Source organism: Notothenia rossii, assembly GCF_949606895.1.
Source record: "Notothenia rossii genome assembly, contig: scaffold_100, whole genome shotgun sequence".
Taxonomy (NCBI): Eukaryota; Metazoa; Chordata; class Actinopteri; order Perciformes; family Nototheniidae; genus Notothenia; species Notothenia rossii.
Window position 1 is genome coordinate 41,941 of NW_027639454.1, and position 14,133 is coordinate 56,073.

Sequence of the window (14,133 nt, forward strand, 5' to 3'; positions counted from 1 at the left end):
GTCGTTATTATCTGTCATTAATACAGTTATAATCTGTCATTAATACAGTCATAATCTGTCATTAATACAGTTATAATCTGTCGTTATAATCTGTCATTAATACAGTTACAATCTGTCATTAATACAGTTATAATCTGTCATTAATACAGTCATAATCTGTCATTAATACAGTTATAATCTGTCGTTATAATCTGTCATTAATACAGTTACAATCTGTCATTAATACAGTTACAATCTGTCATTAATATAGTTATAATCTGTCGTTATAATCTGTCATTAATACAGTTATAATCTGTCGTTATAATCTGTCATTAATACAGTTACAATCTGTCATTAATATAGTTATAATCTGTCGTTATAATCTGTCATTAATACAGTTACAATCTGTCATTAATATAGTTATAATCTGTCGTTATGATCTGTCATTAATACAGTTATAATCTGTCATTAATATAGTTATAATCTGTCGTTATGATCTGTCATTAATACAGTTACAATCTGTCATTAATATAGTTATAATCTGTCGTTATAATCTGTCATTAATACAGTTATAATCTGTCATTAATATAGTTATAATCTGTCGTTATGATCTGTCATTAATACAGTTATAATCTGTCATTAATATAGTTATAATCTGTCGTTATGATCTGTCATTAATACAGTTATAATCTGTCATTAATATAGTTATAATCTGTCGTTATGATCTGTCATTAATACAGTTACAATCTGTCATTAATATAGTTATAATCTGTCGTTATGATCTGTCATTAATACAGTTACAATCTGTCATTAATATAGTTATAATCTGTCGTTATAATCTGTCATTAATACAGTTATAATCTGTCATTAATACAGTTATAATCTGTCGTTATAATCTGTCATTAATACAGTTATAATCTGTCGTTATTATCTGTCATTAATACAGTTATAATCTGTCATTAATACAGTCATAATCTGTCATTAATACAGTTATAATCTGTCGTTATAATCTGTCATTAATACAGTTACAATCTGTCATTAATACAGTTACAATCTGTCATTAATACAGTTATAATCTGTCATTAATACAGTTATAATCTGTCATTAATACAGTCATAATCTGTCATTAATACAGTTATAATCTGTCGTTATAATCTGTCATTAATACAGTTACAATCTGTCATTAATACAGTTACAATCTGTCATTAATATAGTTATAATCTGTCGTTATAATCTGTCATTAATACAGTTATAATCTGTCGTTATAATCTGTCATTAATACAGTTACAATCTGTCATTAATATAGTTATAATCTGTCGTTATAATCTGTCATTAATACAGTTACAATCTGTCATTAATATAGTTATAATCTGTCGTTATGATCTGTCATTAATACAGTTATAATCTGTCATTAATATAGTTATAATCTGTCGTTATGATCTGTCATTAATACAGTTACAATCTGTCATTAATATAGTTATAATCTGTCGTTATAATCTGTCATTAATACAGTTATAATCTGTCATTAATATAGTTATAATCTGTCGTTATGATCTGTCATTAATACAGTTATAATCTGTCATTAATATAGTTATAATCTGTCGTTATGATCTGTCATTAATACAGTTATAATCTGTCATTAATATAGTTATAATCTGTCGTTATGATCTGTCATTAATACAGTTATAATCTGTCGTTATGATCTGTCATTAATATAGTTATAATCTGTCGTTATGATCTGTCATTAATACAGTTATAATCTGTCATTAATACAGTTATAATCTGTCGTTATAATCTGTCATTAATACAGTTATAATCTGTCGTTATTATCTGTCATTAATACAGTTATAATCTGTCATTAATACAGTCATAATCTGTCATTAATATAGTTATAATCTGTCGTTATTATCTGTCATTAATATAGTTATAATCTGTCGTTATAATCTGTCATTAATACAGTTACAATCTGTCATTAATATAGTTATAATCTGTCATTAATATAGTTATAATCTGTCGTTATTATCTGTCATTAATACAGTTATAATCTGTCATTAATACAGTTATGATCTGTCATTAATACAGTTATAATCTGTCATTAATATAGTTATAATCTGTCGTTATTATCTGTCATTAATACAGTTATAATCTGTCATTAATACAGTCATAATCTGTCATTAATATAGTTATAATCTGTCGTTACAATCTGTCATTAATATAGTTATAATCTGTCGTTATAATCTGTCATTAATACAGTTACAATCTGTCATTAATACAGTTATAATCTGTCGTTATGATCTGTCATTAATACAGTTATAATCTGTCATTAATATAGTTATAATCTGTCATTAATACAGTTATAATCTGTCGTTATGATCTGTCATTAATACAGTTATAATCTGTCATTAATATAGTTATAATCTGTCGTTATGATCTGTCATTAATACAGTTATAATCTGTCGTTATTATCTGTCATTAATACAGTTACAATCTGTCGTTATGATCTGTCATTAATACAGTTACAATCTGTCGTTATGATCTGTCATTAATACAGTTATAATCTGTCATTAATACAGTTATAATCTGTCGTTATGATCTGTCATTAATACAGTTATAACACCATCACGTGCAGACGCAGTGACGAAGGTGGCTGTGGAGCCTTCACCATCACGTGCAGACGCAGTGACGACTGGGGCAGTGGAGCCTTCACCATCACGTGCAGACGCAGTGAAGGCCGAGGTTGTGGAGCCTTCACCATCACGTGCAGACGCAGTGACGAAGGTGGCTGTGGAGCCTTCACCATCACGTGCAGACGCAGTGACGACTGGGGCTGTGGAGCCTTCACCATCACGTGCAGACGCAGTGAAGGCCGAGGTTGTGGAGCCTTCACCATCACGTGCAGACGCAGTGAAGGCCGAGGTTGTGGAGCCTTCACCATCACGTGCAGACGCAGTGACGACTGGGGCTGTGGAGCCTTCACCATCACGTGCAGACGCAGTGAGTATTGGGGAAGTGGAGCCTTCCCCATCACGTGCAGACGCAGTGACGACTGGGGCAGTGGAGCCTTCCCCATCACGTGCAGACGCAGTGACGACTGGGGCTGTGGAGCCTTCACCATCACGTGCAGACGCAGTGACGACTGGGGCTGTGGAGCCTTCACCATCACGTGCAGACGCAGTGACGCCTGGTGCTGTGGAGCCTTCCCCATCACGTGCAGACGCAGTGACGACTGGGGCAGTGGAGCCTTCACCATCACGTGCAGACGCAGTGACGCCTGGTGCTGTGGAGCCTTCCCCATCACGTGCAGACGCAGTGACGACTGGGGCTGTGGAGCCTTCCCCATCACGTGCAGACGCAGTGACGCCTGGTGCTGTGGAGCCTTCACCATCACGTGCAGACGCAGTGACGACTGGGGCAGTGGAGCCTTCACCATCACGTGCAGATGCAGTGACGGCCGAGGTTGTTAAAAACACCACCACCACACGCATGCGTAGTGTCGGTGGGGATTGTCAAATGAAGGTACTGCCGTGCTCAGACACTAAAGGACCCCAAGAACGCGACAACATTGAGACTGAGGGTGGGAGACATGTCATCTCTGCTGACTCTAAAGAGAAATCAGCAGGAGATGTTCACAATGTCTGCCGGGGACTTTCTCGAGACAGTAACATGAGGCTACGGCCTCCGACCCAATGTCACCCCCCCCCCCCCCCCCCCCCTCCTCCCTCGCTCTCGGAGATTTCTGTACTCACAGAGAGTCAACCCGTTTTCTGAGAGAGGAGATTCTCTCACCGATAGAAAACAAGGCTATATCTGTGATACCCGTCGAACAAAGTCAGAGCGGCTCTCATTCCAGGTATTTCCCCGTTTTCAAACGAAGAGGGAACGGAACTCGGCCAGTATTGAGATTGTTGAGCTCCAAGCAGATATCTTAAAAGATACGGCTTCAAAATGCTCACTCACACATCTTTAATATGTCTCGTGCGACAAGCAGGACGACTGGCTCACATCAGTCAACCTGGGAGATGCATGTTTACACACTCCAGCATATTACCCACACAGGGAATATCTGTGACTTACATCTCAGGGTGTCCCTTACAAGTGTGGACTGCTTCTCTTCGGTCTGTTCTCAGTCCAGGAGGGTTTGTACGATGTACGGAAGCCGCGATAACCCTGTTAAGACAACAGGGTATTCGCCTGGCAACCTACCTGTACCACTGGTTGCTTCTCGCACAGTCAAAACAGGGGGTTATTACACGGACAAATGTCCCTGTAATACACCTGCTCGACCTGAGTTTCATCATAAACACAGAAGGGAGCATGTTGTTCCCAGCCCAGACTGTACTTCCCCCGAGGGAGTTTCAGCACTGGACAGCTGCCCTCAGACTGAACCCCGCACGTCAGGGCGCGCGGAGAGTAGTGGTCACTATGACATGCGTAAAATGGCACTGCGCCGCCGGCTGCACCCGACTTTAACGAGTACGGGGCATGCTTATGGGTGCTGTCTTATCCCAAAGAGCGATCTCCACGGACGCATGTCTGACGGGCTGGAGAGGTATTTACAAAGGTCGACCTGGGAGGGGGTTTTCTGAAAAAACAGGAACCTCCAACGGTCGCACGTAAATTACCTACAGTTTCAGCGGTGTTCCCCACCCTAAAACGCCGTATGTCTTCTCTCAGAGGACACCATGCCCTCGTGAGGATGGATAATACGACCATATCGTATGTAAACCATTAAGGAGGTTTTGCGTTCTCCCCAGTTACATGCTGGCACACAAACTGATCTTGTGGTGCCGCGGTCGCCTCCTCTCCTCGATACTGAGACATGCACCAGTTGTGACGAACCTCGGGACAGCCCTGCTGCCCAGAGGCGTATCACCATATGCAGACTGGACTTCACATCAAATGGTTGTGAGTCAGCTGTGGGTGTGCCGCGATGGATCTGTTCGCATTAAAAAGATTATGCTCATTATCAGCTGTTCTTTCAATGCGCGTTCTAATACGCACCGTTGGGCGTAGGCGTACTCGCGCGCGTTTGACCTCCGGTTCCCCCGCGCGCATTCCCACCCCTGGCTCTGAAAACCCATCTCTGACCAGAGTGAGAGAACAGCACCACGCATTGATCCTGATAGTTCCGCACTGACCTGTAATGTACTGGCAGGCGGGGATTTATCAGTGGCTGTGCGGTCAGCCATGACAGCCCCCCCCCCCCCCCCCCAGAGACATTCTGTCCGGGGCAGGGGGGACGATGTTTTCGTCCACACCCGGGGTGTCTCGTAATATGGACCTGACCCGTAGGTGGTGCAATCTGAATACAGTGAGTCTCCCGAAGGGCGATGAGCACTGCTCAGAGTGCGAAAGTTTCCTCCACTGTGTCTCGTTATGACTGAAAGTGGAAGATGGGGAGGAATGACGTCCTTAAAAGAGGACACACCTCTTTTCAATGTCCCGGTGGAGTGATTCTATCATTTCCACAGGACCTAATTGGAAGCACAGGATTTTCCAGGTCACTAGTGTCCTTATGGGACTTGACAGTGGTTTCAGATGGGCTCACTTGTACCTCATGTGAGCCTCTGGGAGAAGCTGTCATGAAGCATCTGTCACTAAAGACAGTGCAATCACTGGCTCTGGCATCCGCCAAGCGAGTCACTGACTTCATGCACTATCTGTGCATCCTCCACGCACCTAGTTCGTCCCAGGGCAAACTAGAGTGTTGCTGAGGCCCAATCCTACCTTTATCCTAAGGTGGTTGGTTCAGATACCCCAATTGACATTGAGGCAATTTTCTTTGCCGCTGTCCCCCCCCCGGGGAACAGCAGTTGAATTTGCTATGTCTAGCCCGTGCTTATGCACTTATGTGGACAGATCAAGGGAGTTTTGTGTCATAATGACCAACTCTTTGTGTCCTGGGCTAACCCTTACAGGGATAGGCCCGTTACTAGGCGACGGTTCTCCCACCGAATGGTAGAGACCATTGCTTTGGCCTATACGAGTCGGAAATTGCAGGCACCTTCGGGTTGCGTGCTCTTTAGACTCGGGGTCTGGCTACACCCTGGGCTGTTTGCTCAAGGGTGTTTCCATCCAAGACATTTGTGCAGCGACGGGCTGGTCCTCGCCGCTCACTTTTGTCCGCCTTTACAGGCTAGACGTCTCTGCTCCCAGTGTGGCCCGAGCAGTGCTGGGCGCCCCGCTGAGTCAGAGCTCTATCTGTTAGGTTCTGGTTGGTTTGGTGATTTTCGAGATAAGCTCGTCTGGCAATACGGGAGTTACGATTTCCCATAGTGAGACATTGAACTGAGTGTTATGAATGAGAACTATAGTTTACTTACGTTATCCCAGTTCTGAGAGTAACATGAAGTGAGATGTCTCACCAGACGGCCCTCCTTGCTATGGTGAAGCGAGAAGAGGTGCTTATTTTGAATGACGCATGCGTCGTGGCGCAAGCTACTTATAGGGGGTGGATTCCCTGACGATGACGTCGAGATCACCCGCCAATCAGAATTGGCGTAAATTAGATTGATTCTGTTTGCTCCGCGATGAGGCGCATCCCGTAGTGAGACTTCTCACTTCATGTTACTCTGAGAACTGGGGTTACGTAAGTAACCTATAGTTATAATGTAATTAATACAGTTACAATACGCCATTAATGCAGTTATAATCTAGCAGTTATAATCTGTCATTAATACAGTTACAATACGCCATTAATACAGTTATAATCTGTCGTTATAATCTGTCATTAATACAGTTATAATCTGTCAGTTATAATCTGTCATTAATACAGTTATAATCTGTCAGTTATAATCTGTCATTAATACAGTTATAATCTGTCGTTATAATCTGTCATCAATACAGTTATAATCTGGCAGTTATAATCTGTCATTAATACAGTTATAATCTGTCGTTAATACAGTTATAATCTGTCATTAATGCAGTTATAATCTGTCGTTATAATCTGTCATCAATACAGTTATGTCATTAATACGGTTATAATCTGGCGTTAATACAATTATATTAAATTATAATATGTCGTTATAATCTGTCATTAATACCATTATAATCTGTCGTTATAATCTGGTGTTAATACAGTTATAATCTGTCAATAATACAGTTATAATCTGTCATTAACACAGTTATAATCTGTCGTTAATACAGTTATAATCTGTCGTTATGATCTGTCATCAATACAGTTATGTCATTAATACGGTTATAATCTGGCGTTAATACAATTATATTAAATTATAATATGTCGTTATAATCTGTCACTAATACAGTTATAATCTGGCGTTAATACAGTTATAATATGTCTTTATAATCTGTCACTAATACAGTTATATTAAATCATAATCTGTCGTTATAATCTGTCATTAATACAGTTATAATATGTCTTTATAATCTGTCACTAATACAGTTATATTAAATCATAATCTGTCGTTATAATCTGTCATTAATACAGTTATAATATGTCTTTATAATCTGTCACTAATACAGTTATATTAAATTATAATCTGTCGTTATAATCTGTCGTTAATACAGTTATAATCTGTCATTAACACAGTTATAATCTGGCGTTAATACAGTTATAATCTGTCATTAATACAGTTATAATCTGTCGTTATAATCTGTCATTAATACAGTTATAATCTGTCATTAATACAGTTATAATCTGTCATTAATACAGTTATAATCTGTCGTTATAATCTGTCATTAATACAGTTATAATCTGTCGTTATAATCTGTCATTAATACAGTTACAATCTGTCGTTATAATCTGTCATTAATACAGTTATAATCTGTCGTTATAATCTGTCATTAATACAGTTATAATCTGTCGTTATAATCTGTCATTAATACAGTTATAATCTGTCATTAATACAGTTATAATCTGTCATTAATACAGTTATAATCTGTCGTTATAATCTGTCATTAATACAGTTATAATCTGTCATTAATACAGTTATAATCTGTCATTAATACAGTTATAATCTGTCGTTATAATCTGTCATTAATACAGTTATAATCTGTCGTTATAATCTGTCATTAATACAGTTACAATCTGTCGTTATAATCTGTCATTAATACAGTTATAATCTGTCGTTATAATCTGTCATTAATACAGTTATAATCTGTCGTTATAATCTGTCATTAATACAGTTATAATCTGTCATTAATACAGTTATAATCTGTCGTTATAATCTGTCATTAATACAGTTATAATCTGTCATTAATACAGTTATAATCTGTCATTAATACAGTTATAATCTGTCATTAATACAGTTACAATCTGTCATTAATGCAGTTATAATCTGTCATTAATACAGTTATAATCTGTCGTTATAATCTGTCATTAATACAGTTATAATCTGTCGTTATAATCTGTCATTAATACAGTTACAATCTGTCGTTATAATCCGTCATTAATACAGTTATAATCTGTCGTTATAATCTGTCATTAATACAGTTACAATCTGTCATTAATACAGTTACAATCTGTCGTTATAATCTGTCATTAATACAGTTATAATCTGTCGTTATAATCTGTCATTAATACAGTTATAATCTGTCATTATAATCTGTCATTAATACAGTTACAATCTGTCATTAATACAGTTACAATCTGTCATTAATACAGTTACAATCTGTTGTTATAATCTGTCATTAATACAGTTATAATCTGTCGTTATAATCTGTCATTAATACAGTTATAATCTGTCATTATAATCTGTCATTAATGCAGTTATAATCTGTCATTAATACAGTTATAATCTGTCGTTATAATCTGTCATTAATACAGTTATAATCTGTCGTTATAATCTGTCGTTATAATCTGTCATTAATGCAGTTATAATCTGTCATTAATACAGTTATAATCTGTCGTTATGATCTCTCATTAATACAGTTATAATCTGTCGTTAATACAGTTATAATCTGTCGTTATGATCTCTCATTAACACAGTTATAATCTGTCGTTAATACAGTTATATTTCATGGTGTTATTTCCTATTTAAATGAATTCTTATTGAATCTTATTAAACGGTAGTGATGCCGTGTGATTGGCTGAAAGTTATGTCACTCACCCTGCTGATAGGCTGAGATGTGAGGATGGGGGCTTCTGATTGGACAGAGCATCAGGGTGGGGCTACGGGCTTGCTCCAGGTACACGGCCACCTGGGGGGGGGGGGGGGGTATTACTATGTGTACTGTCAGGGTTTGTTGTGTGTGTGTGTGTGTGTGTGTGTGTGTGTGTGTGTGTCTGTGTGTGTGTGTGTGTGTGTGTGTGTGTGGGTGTGTGTGTGTGTGTGTGTGTGTGTGTGTGTACAGTTTGTAGTACAGTGTTTACCTGCTGCCTGCAGGTGTGGCTGTGGCTGAACACAGCGAGCTCTCTGACTGGCTGCTGGCTCTCACTGAAGGAAATGGTCATCAGTACCAGGAAGTCAAAGCCAAACTTCAAACAGAAGGCAGAAAGCTCCGCCTCCAACTCCGCCCCTTGCAGGAAGTCCTGTCACAAAGAGATGATGCCACAGAGAGCTGATTGGTCACCTGTACAGTGTGTAGTACAGTGTGTAGCTCCGAGTGTAGCACAGTGTGTAGCTCAGTGTGTAGCTCAGCGTGTAGTTCAGTGTGTAGCTCAGTGTGTAGCTCAGTGTGTAGCTCAGTGTGTAGCACAGTGTGTAGCTCAGTATGTAGTTCAGTGTGTAGCTCAGTGTGTAGTTCAGTATGTAGTTCAGTGTGTAGCTCAGTGTGTAGTTCAGTGTGTAGCTCAGTGTGTAGTTCAGTGTGTAGTTCAGTGTGTAGCTCAGTGTGTAACACAGTGTGTAGCTCAGTGTGTAGCTCAGTGTGTAGCACAGTGTGTAGTTCAGTGTGTAGTTCAGTGTGTAGCTCAGTGTGTAGTTCAGTGTGTAGCTCAGTGTGTAGTTCAGTGTGTAGCTCAGTGTGTAGTTCAGTGTGTAGTTCAGTGTGTAGCTCAGTGTGTAGCTCAGCGTGTAGTACAGTGTGTAGTACAGTGTGTAGCTCAGTGTGTAGCTCAGTGTGTAGCTCAGTGTGTAGTTCAGTGTGTAGCTCAGCGTGTAGTACAGTGTGTAGCACAGTGTGTAGCTCAGCGTGTAGTTCAGTGTGTAGTTCAGTGTGTAGTACAGTGTGTAGCTCAGTGTGTAGTTCAGTGTGTAGCTCAGTGTGTAGCTCAGTGTGTAGCTCAGTATGTAGTTCAGTGTGTAGCTCAGTGTGTAGTTCAGTGTGTAGTTCAGTGTGTAGCTCAGTGTGTAGCTCAGTGTGTAGTTCAGTGTGTAGCTCAGTGTGTAGTTCAGTGTGTAGCTCAGTGTGTAGTTCAGTGTGTAGTTCAGTGTGTAGCTCAGTGTGTAGCTCAGCGTGTAGCACAGTGTGTAGCACAGTGTGTAGTTCAGTGTGTAGCACAGTGTGTAGCTCAGTGTGTAGTTCAGTGTGTAGTTCAGTGTGTAGCTCAGTGTGTAGCTCAGTGTGTAGTACAGTGTGTAGCACAGTGTGTAGCTCAGTGTGTAGCTCAGTGTGTAGCTCAGTGTGTAGCTCAGTGTGTAGTACAGTGTGTAGCACAGTGTGTAGCTCAGTGTGTAGCTCAGTGTGTAGCTCAGTGTGTAGTACAGTGTGTAGCACAGTGTGTAGCTCAGTGTGTAGCTCAGTGTGTAGTTCAGTGTGTAGTTCAGTGTGTAGCACAGTGTGTAGTACAGTGTGTAGTACAGTGTGTAGTTCAGTGTGTAGCTCAGCGTGTAGTTCAGTGTGTAGTTCAGTGTGTAGCACAGTGTGTAGTACAGTGTGTAGTTCAGTGTGTAGTTCAGTGTGTAGTTCAGTGTGTAGTTCAGTGTGTAGCTCAGTGTGTAGCTCAGTGTGTAGTTCAGTGTGTAGCTCAGTGTGTAGTTCAGTGTGTAGCTCAGTGTGTAGTTCAGTGTGTAGTTCAGTGTGTAGCTCAGTGTGTAGCTCAGCGTGTAGCACAGTGTGTAGCACAGTGTGTAGTTCAGTGTGTAGCACAGTGTGTAGCTCAGTGTGTAGTTCAGTGTGTAGTTCAGTGTGTAGCTCAGTGTGTAGCTCAGTGTGTAGTACAGTGTGTAGTACAGTGTGTAGCTCAGTGCGTAGTTCAGTGTGTAGTACAGTGTGTAGCACAGTGTGTAGCTCAGCGTGTAGCTCAGTGTGTAGTTGAGTGTGTAGCTCAGTGTGTAGCTCAGTGTGTAGTTCAGTGTGTAGCTCAGCGTGTAGCTCAGCGTGTAGTTGAGCGTGTAGCTCAGTGTGTAGCTCAGTGTGTAGTTCAGTGTGTAGTTCAGTGTGTAGTTCAGTGTGTAGTACAGTGTGTAGTTCAGTGTGTAGCTCAGTGTGTAGCTCAGTGTGTAGCTCAGTGTGTAGCTCAGTGTGTAGTTCAGTGTGTAGTTCAGTGTGTAGTTCAGTGTGTAGTTCAGTGTGTAGTTCAGTGTGTAGCTCAGTGTGTAGCTCAGTGTGTAGTTCAGTGTGTAGTTCAGTGTGTAGTTCAGTGTGTAGTTCAGTGTGTAGTACAGTGTGTAGTTCAGTGTGTAGTTCAGTGTGTAGTTCAGTGTGTAGTTCAGTGTGTAGTACAGTGTGTAGTACAGTGTGTAGTTCAGTGTGTAGTTCAGTGTGTAGCTCAGTGTGTAGCTCAGCGTGTAGTTCAGTGTGTAGTTCAGTGTGTAGTTCAGTGTGTAGTACAGTGTGTAGTTCAGTGTGTAGCTCAGTGTGTAGCTCAGTGTGTAGCTCAGTGTGTAGCTCAGTGTGTAGCTCAATGTGTAGCTCAGTGTGTAGCACAGTGTGTAGTTCAGTGTGTAGCTCAGTGTGTAGCTCAGTGTGTAGCTCAGTGTGTAGCTCAGTGTGTAGCTCAGTGTGTAGCACAGTGTGTAGCTCAGTGTGTAGCTCAGTGTGTAGTTCAGTGTGTAGCTCAGTGTGTAGCACAGTGTGTAGTACAGTGTGTAGCTCAGTGTGTAGCTCAGTGTGTAGTTCAGTGTGTAGCTCAGTGTGTAGCTCAGTGTGTAGCTCAGTGTGTAGCTCAGTGTGTATCTCAGTGTGTAGTTCAGTGTGTAGTACAGTGTGTAGCTCAGTGTGTAGTTCAGTGTGTAGTTCAGTGTGTATCTCAGTGTGTAGCTCAGTGTGTAGTTCAGTGTGTAGCTCAGTGTGTAGTTCAGTGTGTAGTTCAGTGTGTATCTCAGTGTGTAGCTCAGTGTGTAGCTCAGTGTGTAGTTCAGTGTGTATCTCAGTGTGTAGCTCAGTGTGTAGCTCAGTGTGTAGTTCAGTGTGTAGCTCAGTGTGTAGTTCAGTGTGTAGCTCAGTGTGTAGCTCAGTGTGTAGCTCAGTGTGTAGCTCAGTGTGTAGCTCAGTGTGTAGTTCAGTGTGTAGTTCAGTGTGTAGCTCAGTGTGTAGCACAATGTGTAGCTCAGTGTGTAGTTCAGTGTGTAGCTCAGTGTGTAGTTCAGTGTGTAGTTCAGTGTGTAGCTCAGTGTGTAGTTCAGTGTGTAGTTCAGTGTGTAGCTCAGTGTGTAGTTCAGTGTGTAGTTCAGTGTGTAGCTCAGTGTGTAGTTCAGTGTGTAGTTCAGTGTGTAGCTCAGTGTGTAGTTCAGTGTGTAGTTCAGTGTGTAGCTCAGTGTGTAGTTCAGTGTGTAGTTCAGTGTGTAGCTCAGTGTGTAGTTCAGTGTGTAGTTCAGTGTGTAGTTCAGTGTGTAGTTCAGTGTGTAGTTCAGTGTGTAGTTCAGTGTGTAGCTCAGTGTGTAGTTCAGTGTGTAGTTCAGTGTGTAGCTCAGTGTGTAGCACAATGTGTAGCTCAGTGTGTAGTTCAGTGTGTAGTTCAGTGTGTAGCTCAGTGTGTAGCACAATGTGTATCTCAGTGTGTAGCTCAGTGTGTAGTTCAGTGTGTAGCTCAGTGTGTAGTTCAGTGTGTAGCTCAGTGTGTAGTTCAGTGTGTAGCACAGTGTGTAGCTCAGTGTGTAGCTCAGTGTGTAGCACAGTGTGTACCTGCAGGGTGATGTAGAGGACAGAGATCGCCACGTTGAGACTTCCTGTAAGAGCCTTCATATCTTTCATCAGCATCTGCTCCGTGCTCAGACCTGAGGACAGTACTGCGTTACTTCTGTAAGACTACTAAGTACTAATACTGCACAACACTACTGCACAGCAGACCCGGCGCCAGAAGGAATCTAAAGGGAGGGCACACAAAGCCGTCATGTGCTGCGGGCCAGCGGCACAATATATATCAAACAGCAAGGCCAACAGCATTGTGTAAAGACGCACACTTATCGCAAATAAACACAAATAAAGGGAAACATAGAAACCACTTTTGAAACATTGTGTGCGTGGAAGCACAAACACGGTGAATCACGAGCAAGGCACACACTGGGTAAGGATGGCAGCTTCCTCATCGCTGCACTCGGAGAGAAATAGCAGAGACGGAGACGATGAAGTGTTCAGCCGCCTTGGGCATGGTTCATGTTCCTATGCACTGCCTGTCAGGTGTGTGTCAGGTGTGAGTCAGGTGTGAGTCAGGTGTGAGTCAGGTGAGAGTCAGGTGTGAGTCAGGTGTGAGTCAGGTGTGAGTCCGGTGTGAGTCAGGTGTGAGTCAGGTGTGAGTCAGGTGTGAGTCAGGTGAGAGTCAGGTGTGAGTCAGGTGAGAGTCAGGTGAGAGTCAGGTGAGAGTCAGGTGTGAGTCAGGTGTGAGTCAGGTGTGAGTCAGGTGAGAGTCAGGTGTGAGTCAGGTGGGAGTCAGGTGAGAGTCAGGTGAGAGTCAGGTGAGAGTCAGGTGAGAGTCAGGTGAGAGTCAGGTGAGAGTCAGGTGAGAGTCAGGTGTGAGTCAGGTGAGAGTCAGGTGAGAGTCAGGTGTGAGTAAGGTGTGAGTCCGGTGAGAGTCAGGTGTGAGTCAGGTGTGAGTCAGGTGTGAGTCAGGTGTGAGTCAGGTGTGAGTCCGGTGAGAGTCCGGTGAGAGTCAGGTGTGAGTCAGGTGTGAGTCAGGTGTGAGTAAGGTGTGAGTCAGGTGAGAGTCAGGTGTGAGTCAGGTGAGAGTCAGGTGTGAGTCAGGTGTGTGTCAGGTGAGAGTCAGGTGAGGGTCAGGTGAGAGTCAGGTGAGAGTCAGGTGAGAGTCAGGTGTGAGTCAGGTGAGAGTCAGGTGAGAGTCAGGTGAGAGTCAGGTGAGAGTCAGGTGAGAGTCAG

General features: G+C 41.8%; 1 protein-coding gene across 1 annotated transcript in view; it reads right to left on the reverse strand.

The window, feature by feature from the left end:
* prune (prune exopolyphosphatase) overlaps window positions 1-14,133 on the reverse strand; it is a 36,511-nt gene that overhangs the window by 10,785 nt on the left and 11,593 nt on the right. Inside the window, exons 7-9 of the mRNA XM_079696191.1 lie at window positions 12,946-13,037; window positions 9,311-9,469; window positions 9,048-9,138 (exon numbers count right to left, since the gene is read on the reverse strand). Coding sequence (XP_079552317.1) covers window positions 9,048-9,138; window positions 9,311-9,469; window positions 12,946-13,037 — 342 coding nt within the window. The remainder of the gene's footprint in view (window positions 1-9,047; window positions 9,139-9,310; window positions 9,470-12,945; window positions 13,038-14,133) is intronic.